The 26,803-nt window shown below is 45.6% G+C and overlaps 1 protein-coding gene across 3 annotated transcripts in view; it reads right to left on the minus strand.

Annotated features, from left to right (window-relative positions):
• ATN1 (atrophin 1) overlaps window positions 1-26,803 on the minus strand; it is a 1,096,428-nt gene that overhangs the window by 70,787 nt on the left and 998,838 nt on the right. For all 3 annotated transcript variants that reach the window (XM_044079598.1, XM_044079600.1, XM_044079599.1), the window contains one exon: window positions 15,351-15,534. In XM_044079598.1, coding sequence (XP_043935533.1) covers window positions 15,351-15,534 — 184 coding nt within the window. The remainder of the gene's footprint in view (window positions 1-15,350; window positions 15,535-26,803) is intronic.

Here is a 26,803-nt window from a genome sequence, read left to right on the forward strand (position 1 = left end):
TGTCTGCTAGTATATTTTCTTTTCCTGGCACAAAAATTGCTTGTAACTGAATGCTGAAGCTCAGGGCCACATTCCAGAGGTCCATTGCCATCCGGCATAGAGGGTATGAATGTGTGCCTCCCTGTTTGTTGATGTACCACATAACTGTGGTGTTGTCCGTCCTTACCAGCAGTTGACCCTGTCGAAGAAATGGTCTGAATGCCTGAATTGCCAGTTTTACTGCCAGCATTTCCTTTTGATTTATGTGTAGGTGCAGCTGGTCTTGAGTCCATAAGCCTTGTATGCACTTGTCCAGCATGTGTGCACCCCAACCGAGGTCTGAGGCGTCTGTTGTGATGGTCTGGCTTGGTTGAGTGCTGTGGAAGGGCAGTCCCTTGTTTGATTGACAAGCCTGAGCCCACCATTGGAATTCTTGCTTCAGGCATGGAATTATTGGAATTTGGGTTTCCAGGCTGTGCTTGTGCTGAGACCATAAATTCCTTAGGTACCACTGTAACTTTCTCATATGTAGTCTGGCATGTGGAATCAATATTATGCAGGATGCCATGTAACCGAGGGTTTGCAGGACTTTTCTTGCTGTTAGCTGGTTCTGCTTTGTTAATGCCATGAAGTAGAGAGGAAGTTGCTCCTGTTTTTCTACTGTCAGGAATGCCATTTGCTTTGATGTGTCCAGATCTGCACCCAAGAAGGTTATCCTTTGGGATGGTATCAGCCTTGACTTTTTTATATTGACTGTGTATCCCAGGGCTTGTAGTAGATGAATGACCCTTTCCAAATCTTTTGTTAATTTGTTTTGTTGTCCGCTTGTAACAGGCAGTCGTCCAGGTAAGGGTAAATTTGAATTCCCTGAAGCCTGCAATGAGCAATTACTGATGCCAGGCATTTCGTGAATACTCTGGGCAGTAGATAAGCCAAAGGGCAATGCTGAGAATTGATAATGCTCTGATCCTGCAAGAAATCTGAGGTATCTTCTGCAATCTGGTCGTATGGGGACGTGCAGGTATGCCTCCTTGAGATCTAGAGTTACCAGCCAAGACTCCTTGCCCAGCATGGGAAGAAGCTGCTGTAGGGTCAGCATTTTGAATTTTGGAACAATGAGGTATGTGTTTAAAGCGGACAGGTCGAGAATAGGTCTCCATTGGTTTTCTTTTCTTGGTACCAGGAAGAGTCTGGAGTAAAATCCTTGCCCTTGTTCCATAGATGGTACCCTTTCTACAGCTCTCATCCTTAGTGAGTTATTTGTTGTAGAGCTTCTGTCTTCTGATTTGGAGGTAGGTTTGGCATTCCTCTCTTCCTTGGTAGAGTATGGAAGTGAAACCTGTAACCTTGGTCTATTGTCTGTAAAATCCATTTGTCTCCTGTGATGTAATGCCAGTTTACTGAAAATAAGGCTAGCTTCCCGCCTAAGGGTGCTTCTAGTTGTTCCCTGGTAGGCGGTGCCAGAGCCAAGTCACTGTGATTGTCCTGTGGAAGTGGTGGTGGCTGGATCTGTGGCTGTACCTCGCTGGTTGTTAGTCTGCCATTGACGTCCCCTGTAGGCACCTCTGGATTGACCCCTGCCTCTTGAGCGCCTATTTCTGCCTCTCGGAGCTCTGGAGGTGTCTGGAAAGGACCAATTCTTGGAAGGCCAGTTCCTGCTAAACCTTGGAGGCTGGACCTGCAAGAAATCCTTGACTGTCTGGACAGATTTTGCTTTCTCTTCCACCTTCTTCAGCACTTGCTGTGCACCGGAGCCAAACAAATTGAGCTTATCCATGGGAGCATCTAGGAGCTTTGATTTAACATGGTCTGGTAAGGACTGCTCTTTTAACCATGCATGTCTTCTGATCACTGTGCCAGTCATGGCTGATCTAAAGGAAGCCTCCAGTGCATCATAGCCGCATTTTAAGGAATGATTACTGACCTGCTGAATGTTATGTACCATTTCCTGTACAGATTTTTTGTCTAATGGTTCATCCGAGGACAGTGTTTTAGTTAACTGGTCTAACATAAATTCCTGATACTGAATCATGTGGAATTGACAGTTCAAGGCCCTAGCTGAAAGAGTAGCAGAAGTGTAAACTTTTTTACCCCATCTCTCTAAAGCCCTAGATTCCCTTTCAGAGGGGAGGGGGTTTTTGGCAGAGGTAGCTGCTACAGCCTTGAGTCCCTGGGAGATAGTTTTGGGATCTGCAAAAGGGGCCTTATACAAATGATAATGTGTGTCCGGAACCCTGTAGTACCTATCGGGCTTAGCAGGGGCCGGAGGAAGAGAATCAGGAGCAGTACAAGCATCATTAAATGCATCATCCACCACAGTAAGTACTGGAGGAATGGCTAAAGGCCTATGCTGTGGCAAATGCAAAAAGGTTCTAAGCCTTTTCCTAGAGTCTGAAAAATCCTGGCCCTGCCATTGAAATTGTTCCCTCATAGCATGCAAGGTTTCCCTAAAAGAAAATTCCTCAGGCGGAGAGGCAGAAGGAATGGACTCTTCTGCATCAGAGTCCTCATAAGGAGAAAAAGGGCCCTCTGGAGGGTTTGAATTATCTGATTCATCAGAGGAGCCATCTGAAGAAACTGGCTCAGGGGGCTCTACTCTAGTCCTCTTCTCTGGAGGTGGGTGAGAGGCCCTGTCCGGATGTGGTTGGGATCCCCGGATCAAAGAAATGAGATCCTCTGCTAGACTAAGCATTTGTGAACTAGAGCTAAGGCCTGTGAGAGGGGGTCTTAGCAGGCACAGTTTTGGTAGTTTTTGCTGCTTTAGCCCTGGCAAAGGCCTTAATCGACATGGATGCAGGTGGCCTAGCAGCTCCACGTGCAGGGGTAGAAATATCCAAAGGGATAGTATCAGATAAATCCTGTGAACCTGCAAGAGTAGGTGGGATTTCAGTAGCAGATTCAGCCAAGCTGGATGAGGCCTTGGTAAGAGGCAAGCTTTCGGCCGAAGGAAGAACCGTGGACTCTGTTTCAGCCGAAACAGAGACACTCGCGGTTGGCTTAACCACGGTTTCGGCTGAAACCGCGGACCGCGAGTGTCGGTCCTTTTCCTTGCGCTTTTTAGAAATTTGCGTAGTCGGAGTATCCGACGGCATAATGTAAGCAAAAGCGGAGCCGAAAAACTCTTCAGCAAATTCCGACCGACATCTAAGTGTCCGTCGGTTGAAAGAAGCACAGGCTAGACAAGCTGCTACGTCGTGGTCTGGGCCTAAGCAAGGTAAGCAGTAAGAGTGGAAATCTTTATGAGGTATTTGTTTCCCACAAGTTAAACAGTTATTCACTTTTTCTGACATCGGCTGAGGGAAGAAAGAGTCCCCAACGGGGTACTTAGCTTTTTAGAAGTCTTCGGTAGTAGTAATCTCTGGTTCTGACCGACCGGCACTTGCTTACAGCTTCTGCTTCGGGCGCCACGCGGCAAGAAAGACTGAGGAAAATGGCGTCGGCTGATGCCTTTATACCCGAAGAACTGCAGCTATGACGTCGGGTGAAGTGCGACACCAGCCGAGGCCAGACCCAGACTTTGGAATCCGGCCGACCGAAGGGCTGCCTGACGACAGGACAACCCCATTTGTAAGGACTGCAGATGCATCCTTGAAGGACATCATGGAATAGATACCTGATCTGGACTGGTCTGGGGTCACCTGCTGGATGGCTCTTTTTTCTAGCAGCTTTTGTATTTCCAAAGCTGCGGCCTCCCTCTGAGCGGGTGGGACATCCGGGAGGCGCCTTGTGTAAGGGGGCTTGTTTGTAAAGGGAATAGAACAGCCTCTGGATATTATTCGAAGCACCCAGCAATCTGTTGTGATGGAATCCCACTGGGCTAGGTGCATTGAAAAACGCCCCCTGACTGCCTCCAGAGAGCAGCAGTCAGGCAACCCCTCAGGGTTGCTGCGCAGGTTGATCTGAAAATGGTTCCCATGACCCGAAGTTCTTCAGCCCCCCTCTGCCTCTGGGCCGGCATCCACCTTGTCCCTCTCTGCCTCTGGGGGAGAAGGAATCCTGAGCGTTCCGGGACTGCTGCGATTTCTGGAACCACAGCTTCTTCTGCCCTTGTTGATTCCTGGAAAAGGACCTTTGAGGGTTAGAGAAGCGGATCCCGATGGCTGACAGCGTTTTCCAGTCTTTCTCGCTGTGAACAAGCGTATCGCGGACAGGCTTCCCGAACAGGGTTGAACCGGCAAAGGGTGCGTTAGCGAAGGACGCCTTGAAGGGTTCCAAGAAATCGTAAAGATGGAGCCAGGCACGACACCTTAAGGCAATACAGACTCGCTAGCCGTAGCGGCTCCTTCGGTGGCGTGAGACAGTAGACACATGGACGTATTGGACACAGACATGAGAGTGGCCATACGAACAGAGAAGGTCCATTTATCCTCGGCCGATATGGACTCCGGGGGAGACTCGGCGTACTCTTTCACAAGGTCCTGCTGCAGTCTAATTATGTGGGCCAAGTAATTCAGTGCCCTTATATTAAAGGTAGCTGAAGCAAAAGTCCGTTTTCCAAGACGGTCCACTGCCCTGGACTCCCTTGTCTGGGGGGTGGACCGAGGAACTTTCCTGGGCGTGCTCCTTTTTTGTGGCCACCGTCACCACCATGGCATCAACCGGGTAACCTTTGCTCCAAGAAGCTCTATCTGCCGGGGGGGCTCAATATTTTGTCGGGCCTTTTGGGTATTGGCTCCACAGTGTCCTGTTCCTTCCAAGCTCTGGTGGTGATAAGGTCCACCAGAGGGTCAGCTGAGGGGACACCCAAGAGGTAGATGGACCTGTGTCGAACGCCTCTAGGAATACCGACTCATCAGAGGAAGGTTTTTGGGTGGACCCCCTCTGGCAAAGGATTTCCATTACATCTCTGAAGGAGACTTCTTCAGGGGGTGATTTGGGGGAACCTTCCCCTAAGTCGGTATCCTCAGTGAAGGACTTGGGGGATTCCAAGTGCCTCCTTTTACATTGGCGTTTGTGAGGAGCCTCTTCGGGTGGACTCTCCGGGGAGGGCACAGAAATGATTTTGTGTTCCACCAGGGGAACTGGCTGGGGCGCAATAGACACAGGCTGTCCCTGGGGGGACTGGATGAAGGAAGACAAGCCCATCTGCGAGGGGGCAGGGATGGACCCCCAAGGAAACAGTGAGGGGTCTCGATCCTTCAGAGAGAACCCTCTCCACAACATCGAACGCCAAAGGAGAACCGGCTTCCCTGAACCTGGTGGTGTGGGTAGCCGCGACCCTCAGATCCGACGAAGGGATCGGAGCTGAAGTTGGAATGGCCGGACCCAAAGGGATGGTATGCCTTGACCACAATGGAGCCGATGACACACTCATCCCCTCGGATCCGACACCCAACTCTCCGCTCCGAGAGCTCGGATCCGACAGACTCAAGGGCATGGCCAGCATACAGGCCAAAGGTACCACTGGCGCTGACCCCCTGACTCGAGGGCTCCTCAAATGCATAGACTCCGAAATCCGATGCTGGATCGGAGAAGGAGCTATTGTGGTGAAAAACGGAGCCAAACTCCCCGCACCAGTGGGGGGGGGGGGGTAGCCAGCAACACTCCCATTTGCAGTTCAGTTTGTAGAAACCTTCGCATCATCCGATCCATGTCTGCTTCAGAGATGATCAGAGTCTATCTGGAGGATGCCACCAACGCCGTCCGGGAGGGCCGACGCGAAGACAACCTCGAGGCTGGTTGAGCCTCCTCCTCCAGCTCCAGAGAAAAACGTGGTGAACAGAGCTGAGGAGAGAATGGCCTAGTAACTTTGACAGGAGACAAAATCACCTTAGCGGGAGGGGCCGTTGGATCCAACTCGGCCTGCCACTTGCGGCCCTTCTATCTCTAGCTTTTTCCTTTTCTGTTTGTCTCTCTGTCTCCATGTGTTTGTCTTTCATTCTCTCTTTCTTGGCCCCTCTCTCTCCCTGTGCTAAAGGTGGGAGGGTGAGTCCCGGACAGGGGAGGAGGGCCAGAAGGCTGGACAGCCACAGCCGTGGCTGGCGAAGGAGCTGTGGAAGAAGCAGCAGAAGTTAATTCCGCGGGTAGAAGACCTGCCAGAATCAACTTGTTCCTGCGATCCCGCAGGGCTTGGAGGTTTGAATGCCGCACAGATTTTGCAGCCGGATGACAAATGAGGCACCCCCAAGCAAACTACACAGAGTGTGACCGTCGGCTGGCGACAGCTTGTGGTCACACTCTGTGCACTTAGAGAAAGTCACTTTCTGACATAATAAACGCACACACACACTACAGGCGGGCCTACACTAACAACTTTCTAACTCACAAAAACGCAAACATCTAGCGAGGAAAGGGACCAATAAAATTCAAAAAACCCTGAAACTTGCCTGGAGCTCAAAAATCCCATGCTGGCAAAATCGCGGCAAACTAGATCTGGGGATCGGAAGGAGGTTGCAGTGTAGTATAGGTAGGTGGGAGGAGCTTGGAGCTCGGATCTTTTTGCTTGGTATGCTGCCGGCTCGGATCCATGTCAGATTCGAAACCCACAAGTTGCTGATCAAATGAAGTTAACTACTTCAGAATTGCCGTTTGCGATTTTGGGACGTCAACATTTAGTGATCAAGCTTTAGTTATTCGACGAACTAAAGTTTCAATCATATAATATAGACCCAAAGTTCAGATCCTGCAGCTACTCACAATTCTCTCACTATTTTGAGTGATACTATGACACTAAGGTTTCCAAAATAAAATGCAAACAAAAAAATGCAGTAGAAATGTAATAAAATTATGTTCAGATCCTGCAGCTACTCTCAATTCTCCCATTACTGTGAGGGATCTTACAAAATTAAATGTCCCACACCAAGGTAAAAATACAGTTTACTTTTGGTTAAAACAAGGAAAAAAGTAATGGAAATATCCAAACCTTAACTGCATGAAAATCAATGCAGTCAAACAGCAGTTTTAAACTCAGACCTCTTGTATGAAATACCAGCGTCTCCAATCATAACGGACCTATTATGAGGTCGAAACAGGGATGTCAAGATACTCACTTCGACAGCACAGTGAGACAATGCTCAAGGTGAATCCTGACATCCACGTGGAAGAGAGTAAGCTGTTTACGACCAGAGAGTCACAATCATAATTCATTGTAATGAATGGAGCTTTACTGCTCCAGCATATGTTGTTGGCAAGATCTTTATCTATGAGATGCAAAGTACAGAGTCTGATTCCGTCCACTGATCACTGGCTTGACCTGTAATGGTTTGCAGACTGACAGCCTATTTACCTATGAACCTATATCCCTGTTTTACGGGAAGGGTTGACATAATGGTTAAGGTTTTTACCTCAGATGCATAAGATACAGGGTTTGATTCTGAACTTGGGTTACTGGCTAGGCTTAAGGTGGCCCCTCAGTGTAGTCAGTCTAGCCTACGAATCTATGAACATGTATTACCAATTACACAGGAGAAAAAGTGCAGCATGCAAAGTGTTGTATGGCCTTAAAGTTGCAAAACATTTAGTGCTGCTTCGCAGAACTGGGCAGAGGCGGCAGTGTCCCCAAGGAAAGAAGCTTCTTTAGAAGCTGACACTTTACTCTGCCACATTTTTTCTGATTTTTCTGTGTTTCACACAGAAGTGACTAACAGTTTTTAAAGTTATTTAGCTTCTCAACACTGTTCTGTGTGCTGTACTGGCTGTTTTCATGCTGCAGCTTGAGACTACAGCTTAGCAGCACTGTAGGGTGCTTAACAAAACCTCGAGACTACATCTTAGCGGCACTGTAAGGTGCTTAAAACCTGGAGACTACAGCTTAGCAGCACTGCAGGGTGCTTAACAAAACCTCGAGACTACAGCTTAGCAGCACTGTAGGGTGCTTAACAAAACCTCGAGACTACATCTTAGCGGCACTGTAAGGTGCTTAAAACCTGGAGACTACAGCTTAGCAGCACTGCAGGGTGCTTAACAAAACCTCGAGACTACAGCTTAGCAGCACTGTAGGGTGCTTAACAAAACCTCGAGACTACAGCTTTGCAGCACTGCAGGGTGCTTAACAGAACCTCGAGACTACAGCTTAGCAGCACTGTAAGGTGCTTAACAAAACCTCGAGACTACCGCTTAGCGGCACTGTAAGGTGCTTAACAAAACCTCGAGACTACAGCTTAGCGGCACTGTAAGGTGCTTAACAAAACCTCGAGACTACAGCTTAGCAGCACTGTAAGGTGCTTAACAAAACCTCGAGACTACAGCTTAGCAGCACTAAGGTGCTTAACAAAACCTCGAGACTACAGCTTAGCGGCACTGTAAGGTGCTTAACAAAACCTTGAGACTACAGCTTAGCAGCACTGTAAGGTGCTTAACAAAACCTCGAGACTACAGCTTAGCAGCACTGTAAGGTGCTTAAAACCTGGAGACTACAGCTTAGCAGCACTGTAGGGTGCTTAACAAAACCTGGAGACTACAGCTTAGCAGCACTGCACGGTGCTTAACAAAACCTCGAGACTACAGCTTAGCGGCACTGTAGGGTGCTTAACAAAACCTTGAGACTACAGCTTAGCGGCACTGTAGGGTGCTTAACAAAACCGAGACTACAGCTTAGCGGCACTGTAAGGTGCTTAACAAAACCTCGAGACTACAGCTTAGCGGCACTGTAAGGTGCTTAACAAAACCTCGAGACTACAGCTTAGCGGCACTGTAAGGTGCTTAACAAAACCTCGAGACTACAGCTTAGCGGCACTGTAAGGTGCTTAACAAAACCTCGAGACTACAGCTTAGCGGCACTGTAAGGTGCTTAACAACCTCGAGACTACAGCTTAGCGGCACTGTAAGGTGCTTAACAAAACCTCGAGACTACAGCTTAGCGGCACTGTAAGGTGCTTAACAAAACCTCGAGACTACAGCTTAGCAACGCTTTAGGGTTCTTAACAAAACCTTGAGACTACAGCTTAGCAGCACTGTAGGGTGCTTAACAAAACCTCGAGACTACAGCTTAGCGGCACTGCAGGGTGCTTAACAAAATCTCAAGTCTACAGCTTAGCGGCACTGTAAAGTGCTTAACAAAACCTCGAGACTACAGGGTGCTCAACAAAACCTCGAGACTACAGCTTAGCAGCACTGTAACGTGCTTAAAAAAACCTCGAGGCTACAGCTTAGCACTGTAGGGTGCTTAACAAAACCTCGAGACTACAGCTTAGCAGCACTGTAAGGTGCTTAAAAAAACCTCGAGACTACAGCTTAGCGGCATCGTAAGGTGCTTAATAAAACCTCGAGACTACAGCTTAGCAGCACTGTAAGGTGCTTAACAAAACCTTGAGACTACAGCTTAGCAGCACTGTAAGGTGCTTAACAAAACCTCAAGACTACAGCTTAGCAGCACTGTAAGGTGCTTAACAAAACCTCGAGACTACAGCTTAGCAGCACTGTAAGGTGCTTAACAAAACCTCGAGACTACAGCTTAGCAGCACTGTAAGGTGCTTAACAAAACTTTAAGCATCTTTCTTAACGTCACAGAGAAGTGCTTAATGGACTCTTTCCCAAATTCAAGGTGGTTACAGAGCTCAATGCACTGCATGAATATTATAAATATAACAAAATGCAGGAATGTTGTAAGTACAACTTGAGTCACTGTAAATTAAAGAAATAAGGCTAGACAGCACTGAAAATCGTATGCTTTTTTAATGACACCCACACAAAAAAGTGCCATTTTGATCAACTGTCAGAAACGTTACAAGACAGAGATGCTATGATGCAGGCACATCAATGTTAACCTGGGTCAACACTGTGGCCTCAGTGATGGAGGCTCCACCAGTACAGGATTCTTGGAGTGAAAAAAAGATCAGGCCAACATCAACACTGGTGGACGGCAACTGATACGACCAAATGTACAGCCTTTACATACACAAGGACATGTTAGATTACCAAAATGAGATGCACTGAGAAAATCTGGCTTTATTTGCAGATGATATTACTTTATACCTGACAAAACCAGAAAAAGACATTACAGTGTTGTGAAACATTTTAAGACAGTTTCAGATCTTTTTAGGATACAAAATTAATGAAGCTGAAACAAAGGCAACAACAGTATATTATGAACCTACACATGAACTGATTCAGGAATACCCATAATTATGGGAACATGATTAAATGAAATATTTAGGAGGAGTTGTTTGCCTTTCGGGTTTTCCCGGTAAGGGGCCGCCACAGCGGAACTCCGGTCCACTAATGACTGGCAGTAGATTTTTATAAAACACCGAGGTGCCAGCTCAACGCCCAACCTTCAACGAAGGCACGCCCATTTACGCACGCATGTCTTTCGAGTATTTAATAGTACAAACTAAAAATGATTCTAGTGTGGCAGCTAAGGTTATGTGGGAGGGACTAAATAAAAAAAAATGTTGTTCGGCTTTTCCCGGTTAGGGGTCGCCACAGTGGAACTCCGGTCCGATAGTGACTGGCAGTGGATTTTTATGGTGCCGAGTTGCCAGCCTGATGCCCAAACTTCAAAGAAGGAACACCCATTCACACACCTACCTGCATGTTTTTAAATGTCACTCGACCGCGAGGAGGACATGCAAACTCCACACAAAAGGCACTCCAGCCGAGAATCGAACGGGGAGAACCTCTTGCTGTGAAGTTAAATAAAAGACAATACAAAAACTGAGATAACCGAAGATTTGTTATACAGATATGGATACTACAATACAAGCAGTGTTTTTAGTCCCTTTAGTCTTATACACAGGTCAGGCATATTTTTATCAACCAGAGGAGAGTTTGTGGGTAATTAATAAAGAGCTGAAAGACCATCTGGGAGGGGAAGACGGCAAGTGGCAAATGGGATAAGATGATTCTTCCAGTGGGAAAGCTCAAGAAACAAGGACAGACTGGGATTTTGGATGTAGCCCTTTAAGGAGAATAGGACAACAATAATAATCATACAGAATATTTCATCCATAAAGCAGCAGAAAGTATCTGAATAACTAAACCAATACGGAAATGGAGAACAGAGATTCTGCCGATAGGGATGACTACAATTAGGGATACATACAATAGGCAAGAGGGGGCTGTAATTTATTGGAGAAAACTGGGAAAGGAACCAAGGTATTGTAAGCAAATAAAGAAAAGTTGTGTAAAATCTTACCATAACCATAGATGCCCTTCTCTTACATACTGCTGCATTCAACATATGGGGGTCACTCCTCTAGCTTTGCGAACGTCAGGCCAGTAACAAAACTTTTCAGTCACAATATGGTAAGTGGGACGTCTGACGTGGCTCAAGGAACATGAGCCATAAAAGTGACGGCTGCACGCACCAGCCCTCAGAACTGCATTTCCCAGTCGGAACCAGTCCTGTGCCACCCAGAAAGGGAAATGCAGCCTAACAGGAAAGGAAGGAGGGTGGGAAGGAATACTGCAACATGGAAGAGAATGGCATCCATGCTTATGGCAAGATTTGACACAACTTTTCTATGTCCTCCTATTCCCATGTTGCAGTATTCAACATATGGGTGAGTGCCAAAGGTCACTGTGAAGGAGGGGGTGGTGGTCTAGTGGAGGTTTCCAGGAATCCGTGAAGGATAGCCCTGACAAAACCCGCCCTGGCTGTAGAAATGTGGTCAAACTCATAATGTTTGGTGAAGGTATACACTGATGACCAAGTGGCTGCTTCAAGAATGGTAGAGGTATCCAGACCCTTGAAAAAGGCTCCTGAGGAAGCCATAGCCCTGGTGGAGTGTGCTTTAACAGTGCCTTGCAGGGATTTCCCATGGTATTTGTAGCAAAAGGTGATGGCTTTACAGACAGTTTGTTTGGTTACTGCCTTCCCTAAGGACACAGAGTTGATCAGCCTGTCTGATGGGCTTGGTTTTATGCAAATATAATTCGAGTTGTCTGTGAACATCCAGGGAGTGAAGTACTCTCTCATTGTCTCCCCTGTGGATTAGGGAAGAAAGTAGGAAGGTGGATGGCTTGATTCAGGGACAGGTCGTTTCACCACCTTGGGCATGAATGAAAGGTTAGTTCTAAAAGTAACCCTGTCATTGTGGAATACCAGGAATGGTGGTATAGCCATGAGGGATTGCAGCCCTGACACTCTTCTGGCTGAGGTCAAGGCCATGAGTAGTAAAGTTTTCCATGTACAGTGTTTTAGGGAAGCTTTGTCTGCTGGCTCAAATGGAGGAAGTGTAAGCTTTTCCAAAACATAGTTAAGGTCCCATGGGGAGGAGATGGTTTCCTGGGGGGCCTCAGGTGTAGAACCCTTTGAGAAAAAGCTTAGTTGGTAGTCTGGACGCTAGAGGGAGGGGGGGGGGGTCCAGAGGAAGGCATGCTGAAATAGCAGACAAGTGGGCTTTAAATGAGGAATAGGCCAATCCTGTCTGCAGTAGCTCACACAGAGGAGTCTCGCTTCCAGGTGGGTCCAACTGTCATTTGTGACACCATACAGAAAACCTCTTCCACTTTGAAAGGTAAGATTTTCTTGTACTTGGTTTCCTGGCCTCCTGCAGGACAGTGAACATGTCCTCAATGTAAGAGGTGTCTGAAGGGAATCAGACTCCTATCAGCCACAGGATGAGGTGCATTAACTGCCACTGTGGGTGTATTTGGGATCTCTTGTGCTGTGTGAGAAGGTCCACTCTGAGGGGTAAACTTGTGGCAATTGCCACTGGATAGTTATAACAGTAGGGGGAACCAATGCTGTCTTGGCCAGTTGGGAGTCACCTACAAGATTTTTGGTCTGTCCTGCTGGATTTTTAGCAGGACCCTCTGGACAAGTGGGAAGTTGGGGAATGCATAGAGAAACGTCCCCTTCCAAGACATTGAGAAGGCATCTGTTGCCAATGCCTGAGCATGTGGTATCCTGGTGCAGAATCCAGGAATTTGCCTGTTGATGGTGGAGGCAAACAGGTCTATCTGAGATGTACCCCACCGTTGGACCAGATCCAGGAAGACATCTCTGTGGGGCATCCATTCGTGGTTGTCTGTGATGGTCCTGCTGAGATAGTTTGCCTGGGAGTTCTGTAGAGAGGGAATGTAGACTGCCTGCAGGGTCACTCCCTGTGAGGTGGCCAATTCCCATACAAGGAGAACTAGTCTGCAAAGAAAGAAAGACTTGGTCCCTCCCTGCTTGTTGAGATACCACAGAACTGTGCTACTGTCTGTGAAAATCTTTAGTGGACCTTGGTGTAGAAATGGCTGGAAGGTTCGAAGGGCCAGGAGAATTGCCCTCATCTCTCGAACATTGATGTGTTTTTGTCTGTGCGGCTTTAGCCACAGACCCTACACTTTTTGATGGCCCAGAGTTGCTCCCTAGCCCAAGTCTGAAGCATCCATTTGCATGATCTGTGTGGGCTGGGGTGGCTGGAGGGGGAAGACCTGGATTGAGGGTCACTTGTGTCAACCACCACTGGATTTCTAGTTTGAGGCAGGGTAGGAGGTGGGAGTGCTGGGTCCAGACTGACCTTAGGTACCATACAACTTCTTCGTATGGAGTCTTGCTAATGGTAACATGGGGATAGTGGCTGCCATGCAGCTCAGGAGCCTGAGGTACTGCTTTGCTGCCAATTCTGTTGACTGAAGGACCAGAAGTAGGTGTTCTGTCAAGTTTAACACCTTTTGTGGGGGAAGGTAGGCTTTCATGACCTCTGTCTGAATTTGGCACCCCAAGAAGACAATGTCTTGAGTAGCGCCATAAACCCCTGGGGAATAAGAAGGGGAAAAAGGGTTGGTAGGGTCAACATCCTGAAGGCTGGAACCTTTAGGAATAGGCTGAGACACCAGAGGTCTAGAATTGGTCTCCAAGGACGGTCTTTTCTTGGAACCAGGAAAATCATGGAGTAGAAACCTCTTCCTTTTGCTGCAAGGGACACTGGTTCGATGGTGCTTTGAGCCAGCAGTGTTTGTAGCACTGGCTGGAGAAGGTGTAGCTGTTGTTTTGGAGGATGTGGAATGCCTTTCTCTTTGGGGACATAAGCCAGGTCATGAAATACCTATTCTGAAGGACGGAAAGGACCCATTTGGCTGAGGTGATGGATGTCCACACAGGGAAGCAGTGAGAGAGGTGTACCGACAGAGGGAGAGTGGGAGTAACAAGGGGTTGTAAGGTTGGCAGGTAGTCAAATGCTACCTTCCCTGTTTTGAAAGGGCAGCCTCTGGCTAGAGGATGGTGTAGCTCTAGCTTGATGGGGTTGAATTTTGGTAGGTTTTCTAGACCTTGAGGGAGCAGCAGGGCGAATATTTTCTAATGAACTGTGTTTTAACTGGGTAGTTTCTTTGAAATTTAGGAATAGGGGAGACTATCATGCATTTCAAATCTTGCATTTCTTTCCCCTTTTGGGAAGAGAGACTGGATAAGCAATTCACAAAGAAACAATGGGAGGATATATGTATATATGCATCCCAGATATGCAACAAAATCTAGAAGATTTAGGATTTTTGTCTGCCCCAAGTAGACTCTAGAGAATTGTTCCTCAGGCAGACAGTAAATGCTGTAGGTGTGAAAGAGAAGAAATAGGTAACTGGGAACATATTTTCTGGGAGTGCGGTGAGTTGGCGGACTTTAGGAATTCCCTGCAGGATGCACTGTTGGCGATGGTGGGTGGACAGATTGGTCTGACGAGGGGGATGATTTTTCTGAGATATGATGCAGAATCGGAATTGCCTATACATGATACAGCCTTTGCAGTGGCTAATAATGGTGGCTGACAAAAAAGCAATTACTAGAAAATGGAAATCAAAATTTAAATCAATTAACCTGGAAGTAGTGAATATAGTAACAGAGATAAAACTGCTCCTCCCCTCTTCTAAAGACCTCAACTTCAAACTACATAGGAAAAAATGGGAAATGTGAGAAGAATACATACAAGGGAGGAATGAGATTTAAAAGGCAGCAGGACTTAAATGAACTATGTAATGTTTGAGTGAAAAAAATTGGGTAGATTATAAGTGATGTATAATGTTTGCAACTGGGAGTGTGTCAGTATGGATTGTGATGTAAAATACTTGCAACTAGGATTGCCTGTGTAGGACATTATAGTTCAATAAAGATGCGCCTTGTTTTAAAAAAGGCAGGAATTAAATAATTTATGTAATTTTGCTTACTTTACATAACATATAGCAATATATGTAAAGTATAATGTTTATGTTAATAATTTAGTTCAATTACTTTTATATGAATGTAAATTTGCTTATGTCAACAAGTGATAATTCAATACAGATGTTTGAAAAAAATGAGATGTACTGGACAAAAACTATCAGAGAGCGGGTTCTGCCATCTAAGGTATTAAAACTTACAATTTTGTACCTTTTAGTTCTTCCTTTTAACAGTAAGAATAAAGAAAAACATTTTTTTAATTACACCTGAACAAGTTTAAAGAACATAAGTGGGAAACCAGTTAAGAGATGTTGCTGAGTAAAGCAATCGTGTACGTTTTTGCACTTACCTGTAGTAATCGTCCTGCCCTGCCAAGGGCACTCCATGCAAAGGATGGTGCGCATGGAGCCACTGCTGATGCTGTTCCAGTGCCAGTCTCTGCAGCTCGGCTGATTGGGCGTGCATGGCCTGCAGCTGGTGGGCAGCAGACATCGGGGCAGGCAGTGGGCCTGGCAAGTCTCTATATGGTGCAGCTGAAATGAGTAAGAGTACATTGACAGGTCAGCTGATGGACATAGAAACACCAGCTGCATTCACTCTTCCTCTCATTCAATGCATATCTGATATCACAAATGTTTTGCTAACTCATACCTGAAACTGAAATATGTTAACATCTTTTTCAAATTCATGACACTACTTGCTCAGTATTGTACTCTAAAGATATATAATACAGGAAAAATCAATGAAGGTAGTAAGAAATAAATTCACCAAAACATGCTCTAACAAAACAGTATGAATAGGGCTCTGCAGAGGTTACTATCGACTACTCCTAAATGCAAGATGCAACAACCCAATAGAAACAGGTTTACAAATTAAGAACCGCCTACAATGACACAACAAGCAGATGTTGACACACAGTGTAAAGTTAAGCAGTCAAAACATCCATGTTAGTTCTCTGCCATGGAATCAAGAAAGTGTAGTGGAATAACTGAGAAGTCCAGAGGTCTAGTAATCAAGAAGAAAATTCATGTGAAAAACTGTGTACGACATTAGATTTTCAGAGAGTTCTCCGCTAGCAAGTCCTCACACAAGAGAATTCAAAATAGTTTTCCTATGTACTACCTATTTACCAGTGGCCATATATGTGACCAACCACTTCAGTGTCAACGGCACTACAGTCTTCAACAGCTAAAACATTGCAACTACATGGATGCTGCAAAAGTATCTTAAAAAAACTTAATTCTAAGGAGGGACATGGAAGAACGATATATACAACACCTCCCTTAATGATCCACTATTAAGATAACCATACTAACGTTCTTCAGGATTTTTACCTTATCAGTTTACTTGGTGAAAAACAAGTCAGAATGGACTAAATGACCAAATGCTTCCAGACCTGCACACATTAAGACAAATCTACAGACTGCACAGTTAGGACAGATTTAAAGAGAAGATGTTTTGTGGCACAGACTATGGACATAAATGTACTACGATCACAGTACGAATCACTGCTGCTACAGTCAGTAAGCTGACATAAATGTACTACGATCACAGTACAAATCACTGCTGCTACAGTCAGTAAGCTGACATAAATGTACTATGATCACAGTACGAATCACTGCTGCTACATTCAGTAAGCTGACATAAATGTACTACGATCACAGTACGAATCACCGCTGCTACAGTCAGTAAGCAGACATAAATGTACTATGATCACAGTACGAATCACCGCTGCTACAGTCAGTAAAGCTGGCAAATGTACTACGATCACAGTACGAATCACCGCTGCTACAGTCAGTAAGCTGGCAAATGTACTATGCTCACAGTAAGAATCACTGCTGCAGCAGTATTCAGTAACCACAGGAAGTGTACTGCAGCAGTTAAATGCTCCCATGGGATGGAAGATGTTTTGCCATGTCACACATCACCATCACTGTCAACCTCTTTTAATACAAGAGATCTGGACAAACCCAAAAATAATGAGCAGACAAAGGCCCAAAAGTAGGGTAATTTTAAATATTGCTCTTATAAACTTATAAAGTTCACAGAATAAAAAGTCTTGAATTCTTGTGCATTTTCTCAAGGAAATGAAGTTTGAAACTCAAAACTCTGACACTACTTAGTGATTTCAATCATTAACGATTTGCCAGAAAACCACACATTTTATGAGGAATAGACAAATATGAGGGAAAAATCTGCACATTCTGTGAAAATCTGGAGATCTGAGAGCTGTGTGTATCATCACTGGTGTCTATATCATAACTTTGAATCGCGGAACATCGAATGCTCAAATGAGCAAATTTTCACATCAAAGTTTTATTTCACACTATAGTGAAGATCGAGATTTTTGCCCTTACCTCACTGTAGTGCGACCTCGGAGTAGGAATATATATTTAGCAGGGGGCACAGCCCCCCACAATACAGTACTCTATTATGTGATATAGACCCACATCACTGTAATGGCCAACCCTGCACTAATTCTGGACTACAGATCCAGCTTATAATACACAGAAAATATGTGGACAGATGTCCAAGTGGTTGCCTCATAAATTCCTTGAACTGGGACATTCCAGAAGGTGGTTGCTGCCTTACAGAGTGGGGTCTCATGGGCAATCCAAAGTTTTCCCATTACTTTCATAACAGAAATGGCAGCAGCAGCTAGAAAGCTTAGTTTACACTCTCCAGTTGGTGCTAAGGTTAAACAAAGATAAAATATCTTGCACCTGAATTACATGAGTACATCCACAAATCTCTTTTCTTCTTCTCCTTATTTTGTGGGTTAGGATAAATGAGCAAGAGACTACTTTAGGCAAGGATGGTTTGGTCTTCTGACTAATCTTATACTTTAAAAGGACTGTTAAAGCTCCCTCCACACGAGAGTCTACAGGCCAGATAATCTTCAAACTGAAACAGCCAGAAAAACAAGGTGTCCAAGGACAGAAATCAGAGTGCTACAGAGAAGCTAGGCTTCAACCATGGTCGGCTTTCCAGTTACAAACTTAAAATCCCAATGTGAATACAGTGGCTTTCTACAAGGTTTAAGGTTCAAGCTGCCACTCTAAGGAACACTGAAAACTCACTTCATGAGTATAAGGGGTGGTTTAAGGATAGGAATGCTGCAGTGTGCAGGAGAGAGAAAAAGTACAGTTTTGTACCTACCATAAATGTAGATGTTCGAAGATCCACATTGCTGCAGTCCTTACACTTGGGTAGTCCGCTGTCCTCGGTCGGCCCGAATATCAAAGTATTAGGCTGACGTCGGTCAAGGCGCTTAAGACTGACATCAGGACGTCAGGGTACAAATGCGCATGACCGACGTCATATCCTCAGTCTTTTCTTGCCCCAGATGTCAGAAGACCCTAAAAAGAAAGGTCAAAACCAAAAGACAGCAAAAAACAACCAACCACCCTTGCACTAATCATATGTACAATATATACAATATCCACAATATTCACAACCCAAACCACACAACCGCCTCTAACTACAGAGGGGAAGGAGGGAGGGTAAATTGGACTGCAGCAATGTGGATCTTCGAACATCTACATTTATGGTAGGTACAAAACTGTACTATGTTCTTCATCTCACATTGCTGCAGTCCTTACACTTGGGTAGAATCCCAAAGCAGAGGTAAGGGAGGATGGGCAAAACTATAAAGCAGTAGGGGCTGCCAAAATGCCCTGTAAAATTGCAGTGGCAAAACCAGCCCTAGATTTAGAGTAAAGTGGAAGGTGGTAATGCTTAGAGAAAGTATGCACTGAACTCCAAGTAGCTGCCTCCAAAATATCTTTAGTTGCCACCCCCCTTAAAAAAGCTGTAGAAGTAGCAGTAGCCCTAGTGGAATGAGGCCTAATCCCAGCTGGAACCTCCTTACCATGATGGGGATAACAGAAAGCAATACAAAACCCAATCCACTTAGAAATAGTTTGTTTTGACACGGGCTTGCCCTGAGAACCCAAAGCAAATGAAACAAATAACTGCTGAGACTGCCGGAACCCTTTAGTTCTGCTCAAATAATATCGCAACTGCCTGTGTATATCCAAAGTGTGCAAAATCTTTTCCCCTTTATTTTGGGGGTTTGCATAAAAAGTAGGCAAATGAATAGTTTGGTTTAAAGCCACACTAGAAACCACTTTAGGCATAAAGGAAGGATTAGTACGTAAAGATACCCTATCCTTATGGAAAATTAAGAAAGGCTCAACCGCCATAAGGGCCTGTAATTCAGAAACCCTTCTCGCAGAGGTAATGGCCAACAAAAAAACAGTCTTCCATGATAAATATTTCAACTCGGCAGTAGCTGCAGGCTCAAAAGGTTGTAGAGTGAGTTTCTCCAACACAAAATTGAGATCCCAAGCAGGAGTAGGAGCTCTACGTGGGGTCTTAAATTCTTTGCCCCTCTAAGGAATTGCTTAAACAAAGGATGAGAAAACAATGGTGGGTCACAGTCATAGTGAGCAGAAATTGCTGCAGCATGAACCTTAATAGAATAGAAGGACAAACCTTTGTCCAGTAACTCAGCAAGATATTGAAGAGCCACACTTAAATTAGGCTTAGAAACATCAAATTCCTTTGCTGTACTCCAAAATAAAAATCTCTTCCATTTATCTGCGTACACTTTCCTTGTACTAGGCCTTCTGGCCTCCAAAATAACATTCAAAACTTGCTGTGGAAGCTGAGACCCTCCAGGGTTTAAAACAGAATATGCCAGGCTGTTAGGTGAAGAGAGTGAAGTTTGACATTGAGTAAATGACTGTTCTCCTGAGACAGCAGGTGTGGAATCAAGGCAAAGGCCATGGAGGCTCCGTACCAGACTTCTCAGTAATGGGTACCAGTGCTGTCGAGGCCAATCTGGAGCTATTAAAATCATCTTTGGCTTGTCCTGTCTGACCTTTAGGAGTACCTTTGGAAGGAGAGGCAGAGGTGGAAAGGCATACACATGAAGATTGCTCCAATTGAATGAAAGAGCATCCACTTTCCAAGCTGTGGGATGAAACCTTTTGTGCAAAACTTTGGCAGCTGGTAGTTTAGTGGAGAAGCGAACAGATCTATGTCTGGAGTTCCCCATAACACTGTCAATTTCTGAAATACATGAGGATCCAATTTCCACTCGTGGGGATCCATAATTGCCTGCTCAACACATCTGCTAAGGAGTTCTGTGCTCCGGCAGAAACCTTGCCTGAAGATTTAGCTGTAAACTGAGAGCAGTCTCCCACAAAATCATTGCTTGTCTGCATAGAGGATAAGAATGTGTTCCCCCTTGCTTGTTGATGTACTACATGACAGTTGTGTTGTCTGTTAGAACCAACACCTGCCCTGGAAGAAGTAAATCCTTGAAAGCTATTAATGCAAATTGGACTGCTAACATCTCCTTCAAGTTGATATGTAGATGTTGTAGTCTGGCAGGCCACGTGTCTTGTACCCACTTTCCATTTAGATGAGCTCCCCAAGCTTTGTCTGAGGCATCTGTCATTAGAATCTGACTCGCCTCTGGCCGGGTCACAGAGAGTCCCTTGTTTAGGTGACATTCCTGAGCCCACCACAAAAATTCCTTTTGAATGCAAGGTATTATCTGAATGACAGTGTCCATATCTTGGCAGTGCTGTGTCCATACATTTTGAGATACCATTGTAGCTTCCTCATATGCAGTTTGGCATTGGGAAGCACCAGAATACAAGATGCCATGGACCCCAAGGCTTGAAGGACTGTCCTTGCAGTCAGCCTGGTCAGATGAGTCAATTGTTGGAAGTAAAGTGAAAGATTCTTTTGTTTGTCCGGGGTCAAAAGGCCATCTGGGATGCTGTATTCAGTCTCACACCCAGAAAGCACATGTCCTGAGAGGGTACTAGACTGGACTTTATTTCGTTCACAGAATACCCCAGGCATCTTAGCACTGCTATCACATATTGTAAATGATGAAGAAGTTCGTCCCTTCCTTGGGCCAGAATCAGGCAATCGTCCAAATAAGGATAGATCTGTATTCCTTTTAGCCTGAAGAAAGCTATCACTGGAGCCAGAACCTTCGTGAACACTCTGGGCGCAGTAGATAAGCCAAAGGGCAATGCAGAGAACTGATAATGAGAAGTCCCAGCCCGAAAACGCAGATACTTCCTGCAACTTAGCCTGATAGGAACATGAAGGTAACCCTCCTTGAGATCCAGAGTCACCATCCAGTGATCTTTGCCCAGCAGAGGTAAAAGCTGTTGTAACGTCAACATTTTGAACTTGGGAATGTCCAGATAAGTGTTGAGGATAGATAAATCCAAAATTGGTCTCCACGTGTTCCCCTTCTTTGGTACTAGGAACAGGCGAGAATAAAATCCTAGGCCCACTTCTGGCAGAGGGACCGACTGTATGGCCCCTATTTGAAGCAGCAGAGAAATTTGTTTGTGAGCCTCTAGTCTTTGCTGAGGAGGAACGTCTGGCATGCCTTTGAAAGGAGGCAAGGTATGGAAATAAAACTTGTAACCTTGGTGTATGATATCCAATACCCATCTGTCTTGGGTAATCAAACTCCAATTTTCCTTGAAGAGTGCCAACCTTCCTCCCAAAGGTGCTGCCAGGCAAGAAGGATCTGGCAGCTGAAAAGGTAGGTCATTGGGCCTGTTTACGAAAGGACTGGCCCCTGCCCTCACCAAGACTGTGCAGGTGAACTCCCGTTCTAGGTCTGAAAGAGCCCTGAGCTCTGCCCCTACCACGCCTAGATCTACCCCTAGACTGTGAATCATAAGAAGGGTCGTCCACCCCTTAGCAGGCCAATTCCTACTAAACTTCGGAGGCTGAACTTGCAAAAATCTTTAACAGCCTGCATAGACTTAGCCTTGTCTTCCATTTTCTTTAAGACTGACTCCACAGGTGAACCAAACAACACATCAGACTGTAAAGGAGCATCCAAAATCCTTGTCTTAACATGGTCAGATAAATTCTGATCCCTCAGCCAGGCGTGCCTGCGAAGAACTGACCCAGTGGCAGCCACCCTAGACGAGGCCTGTACAGCATCAAAACCACATTGTAAAGAATGCTTACCCACCTGTTCAGAGACATGTACCAAATCTTGTAATTCTTTACACTCAATGCCTTCCGCCAGAGCATCTACCTTAGACTTCAATTGAGAAAGAAGATAGTTTTGATATTTCAACATGTGAAACTGGCAATTCAAAGCCCTCATAGCTAAGGTGGAAGAAGTATAGACTTTCTTTCCCCATCTATCCAAAGCTCTGGCCTCTATCTGGAGGAACCGGATTTTTACAACAGAGGCCTTGACACCCTTAGGTCCCTGACTAACAGTTTCTGGGTCCCCTAGGACTCTTATAAAGATATTTATGAGCTTCAGGCACCCTGTAATACCTGTCCGGTTTAACAGGAGCAGGAGGCAAAGAATCAGGATTAAGTGAAGCCTCTGCAAACACATCTTCCACAACATCCAGAACAGGAGGTATAGCCAAAGGCCTATGCTGGGGTAAAAGCAAAATTCCCTAAGCCTTTTCCTGGAATCAGAGAAGTCCTGACCTTCCCACTTAAAATGTTCCCTCATGGAATGAAGAGTCTCTGAAAAGAAAAATCCTCTGGAGGAGAAGCAGAAGGAGTAGAATCATCTACATCAGAATCAGAATAAGGAGAATACTCCTGCAAGTCTTCAGCCGAAGACTCTGAAACATCCGAAGCCTGCTCAAAACTCCCCAACTCTGGTTCCACCCTAGGCCTCTTATCAGGAGGGGGCAAAGAACCTCTAATCAAAGTAATTAAATCTTCTGCCATTTTAAGCATGTGCTTCTTGGGCACAGATCCTGATGAACTAGGAGTGACACCAACAGAAGCTAAACCTGACCTGCCTCTGGGAGAAGCCTTGGAAACAGAAGGAGAGGGCCTAACCACCCTAGGAAGGGAGGGGAGTACAGTAACCTGAGAAGCCCTTCAGCCTGACCTGCCTCCTGAGAGGCCACATCCTGCAATATCAAAGTCTCCCCCTGGGACTCCAGAGAAGCCTCCGGCGGAACCACCGGTTCCACTGATGCCTCTAAAGAACCGGCGTCCGCACGGACGACTCTTCTGCCTGGGTTTAGCTGCTTTGTCTTTGCGCTTCTTGAAGAAGCGGCCGGAGCGTCCGACGGCATATTATAATTGCACCGCTTCCCAAAGACCAACCTGGCACAATCTAACCTTCGCTTAATAGTGCGCTTATTGAACCTAGCACAAAAGCGACACCCAACAACGTCGTGCTCAGGCCCCAAACAAGGAATACACAAAGTATGATAGTCCCTATGCGGTATCTGTTTCCCACAAGAAATACAGTTATTCACTTTTTCTGACATCCGGTAAACCACTGAGGCAAGAAAAAACTAAAATATTCCCCAACGGGGTACTTAGCCAACTTTGACTCGGTCTGAAACTCCGAATTTGAAAAATTTCAGAATGCCGAACGGCACTTGCAACGCTGCTTCTGCATCGGACCATGCGGCAAAAAAGACTGAGGATATGACGTCGGTCATGCGCATTTGTACCCTGACGTCCTGATGTCAGTCTTAAGTGCCTTGACCGACGTCAGCCTAATACTTTGATATTCGGGCCGACCGAGGACAGCGGACTACCCAAGTGTAAGGACTGCAGCAATGTGAGATGAAGAACATGTGTACGCTGATGAAAGTAAAGGAGGGGCCACTCTACTAACTTCTGTAAAGCTAAAGGTGTTCTAGCTTCTAAAGAAGGCTCACCCTAGCCTTGCACCATAAGATAAAAACTTAAAACCAATAGGTTCACAGTTTATAGTTCATAGTTTTAGTACTAAGCTAACTAGCCTTGCGAGCCATTTTAAGCCTAGCCAATTATCCCTTGTGAGACTCAAACCCTGCACCTTGTGCTTGTAAGGCAAATACCTTAGCCATTAAGCCACCCTCCCAACCCCAGGACACTGGTTTCCTGGGCTCTGACAAGATGTGCAGTACATCCCCTTGGTGCTGGTTTCTTTGGCTCTTGCAGGATGTGCAGTACCTCCCATGGTGCTGGTTTCCTGGGCTCCTGTAGGACGTGCAGTACCCTCCCATGGTGCTGGTTTCCTTGGTTCCTGCAGGATGTGCAGTATCTTCCATGGTGCTGGGTTCCTGTAGGACATGCAGTACCTCCCCTTGGTGCTGGTTTCCTGTAGGATGTGCAGTACCTCCCATGGTGCTGGTTTCCTGTAGGACATGCAGTACCTCCCCATGGTGCTGGCTTCCTTGGTTCCTGCAGGATGTGCAGTACCTCCCATGGTGCTGGTTTCCTGTAGGACGTGCAGTACCTCCCCTTGCTGCTGGCTTCCTTGGTTCCTGCAGGATGTGCAGTACCTCCCATGGTGCTAGTTTCCTGTAGGACATGTAGTACCTCCCCTTGGTGCTGGCTTCCTTGGTTCCTGCAGGATGTGCCGTACCTCCCATGGTGCTGGTTTCCTGTAGGACATGCAGTACCTCCCCTTGGTGCTTGTTTCCTTGGTTCCTGCAGGATGTGCTGTACCTCCCATGGTGCTGGTTTCCTGTAGGACATGCAGTACCTCCCCCTTGGTGCTGGCTTCCTTGGTTCCTGCAGGATGTGCCATACCTGCCATGGTGCTGGGTTCCTGTAGGACATGCAGTACCTCCCCTTGGTGCTGGCTTCCTTGGTTCCTGCAGGATGTGCAGTACCTCCCATGGTGCTGGTTTCCTGTAGGATGTGCAGTACCTCCCCTTGGTGCTGGCTTCCTTGGTTCCTGCAGGATGTGCAGCATCTCCTCATGCTGCTGGATTCTTTTGTTCCTTACGGATATGTAGTACTTTTCCACTGTGATGGGTTTCCTGGGTTCCTACAGTGTGTGCAGTTTCTCCTCATGCTGCTGGATTATTTGGTTCCTGATGGATATGTAGAACTTTTCCATTGTGATGGGTTTCCTGCGTTCCTGCAGTATGTGCAGTATCTCCTCATGCTGCTGGACTCATTGGTTCCTGATGGATATGTAATACTTTTCCATTGTGATGGGTTTCCTTGGTTCCTGCAGGATGTGCAGTTTCTCCTCATGCTGCTGGATTCTTTGGTTCCTGATGGATATGTAGTACTTTTCCATTGTGATGGGTTTCCTGGGTTCCTGCAGGATGTGCAGTACCTGCCCTGACGCTGGGATTTCTGGACTCCCGCATGTCCTAGACATGTAGAAATTATGTGTTCTATACTTTTAATATGTGCTTTTCTAACTGCGATTACAACTCAATCAGAACAGGTTAAGTATGCAATATGAGGCATCCTTTAATCTAGATGTGTCCAACCTGCGGCCCTCAGAGCTCTTCCATGCGGCCCTCTACCTCTATCTCCAACATCGATGTACGCATGCCCCAAAACACTTTTTTGTTGGGTTTCTTGCACCCGTGACCTGTAACTCTAACATCGGCATGCAGATGCGCCAAAGTATCCTTCTAGTTTTGATTTTTTTTGTTCCAAAGAAGGGTCTGTGTGTTCATGCCATTATTTCGTGCCAAAAAATCAGTGTGTGTGTTCTTGGTGAAGAGGGACTCCTATATGGATTTGCCGCCATTGCCTTTGAAAGGGACAGTACTTAACCTGTGTTAATAGGTAAGTATGGAGTGAGTGCATGCATGAAAGCAGAATGTTTGTGTGTGAAAGTTGAAGTACAGTGAGTGCGTGTGTGTTTGTGTGCATGACAGACAGAGACACATGCACAAAGAGGCTAACGACGATCGGTCTACCTACTGAACACAAACAAGTTAGCTCACAAACATATCCTACATTAAATTACATCTTTCCTGACAGGGAGAGTGTTGTGTTGAATACGAAATCATAACTCTCAACTGTATGGATTTTCGAAGAATGTCTGGAGTTTTGCCTCATCTTCCAATTTGTGTCTTTTGCTTAGGAAATAAGTAGCCATCCAAGGTAATGCAGTTCCAGGGAGTAAGAATGAGACAGCAGCCTAGGGTTAATGGGTCAGTAGTGGATTGACTAATGTGTGACTGTAGAATATAAAGTTTTTTTTTTGACAAACAAACAAAAAAGCACCCAGCACTGTTTTATCATTGGGGGGCTCTAAGCAGTGGTAGACTGGACGACAGTAAGCATATCTTTGGTGGACCATCAATACTGGCAAATCAGGTGGGCACAATGTCATTTTTTAAATGTTGGGGGTGTGTATGTGTGTGTTTGTGTTGGGAGTGCTGCAACAGTAGATGATTATTAAAGAAAGTGACTTGCAGACTGTGGAGAATATGTTTATTTGTTTCAAAACCTGACATTTGGGTACTAGGCATGCCAAAAGTAGATTTTAAGACATATTTTCTTGCCACTTACAGTGGATGGATATTTACATTTAATGGACAATATCAGCAGTATGAATGTGGTCCTCTAGGGATCTGGAGGATGCCAAGTCTACCACTGCCAATGTCTTGTAAAGTGACCTGGAAATGGATATTGGGATGCTACTGAAAAAATACAGCAAGTGGGCTTTGAAATACAGTTTAATTAAACAAAGTGCACTTGCAATTTACAAGCCATAATTTAATTTATTTCAGGTAGTCCAGATCCTGGTAGATTGTATACCATTAGACTTAATTAAGGACAGCTGTCATTCTGAGGAAATAAGCAGCCCTAGTTTCAGTAAAAGCTCTGTGGTTGTTTGCAGGTAGGAAGTTGCAGGATGTGGATGCAATGTGTTTTATTATTTTTAATGCATTTGTCATTTCAAAAGTACAGTTTTGTACCTACCATAAATGTAGATGTTCGAGGATCCACATTGCTGCAGTCCTAACCATTGGGTAGTCCGCTGTCCAGTCGGCCCGAATACCAAAGTATATG

This window comes from Protopterus annectens, chromosome 8.part0, assembly GCF_019279795.1.
Source record: "Protopterus annectens isolate FY-2018-M chromosome 8.part0, PAN1.0, whole genome shotgun sequence".
Lineage (NCBI taxonomy): Eukaryota > Metazoa > Chordata > Ceratodontiformes > Protopteridae > Protopterus > Protopterus annectens.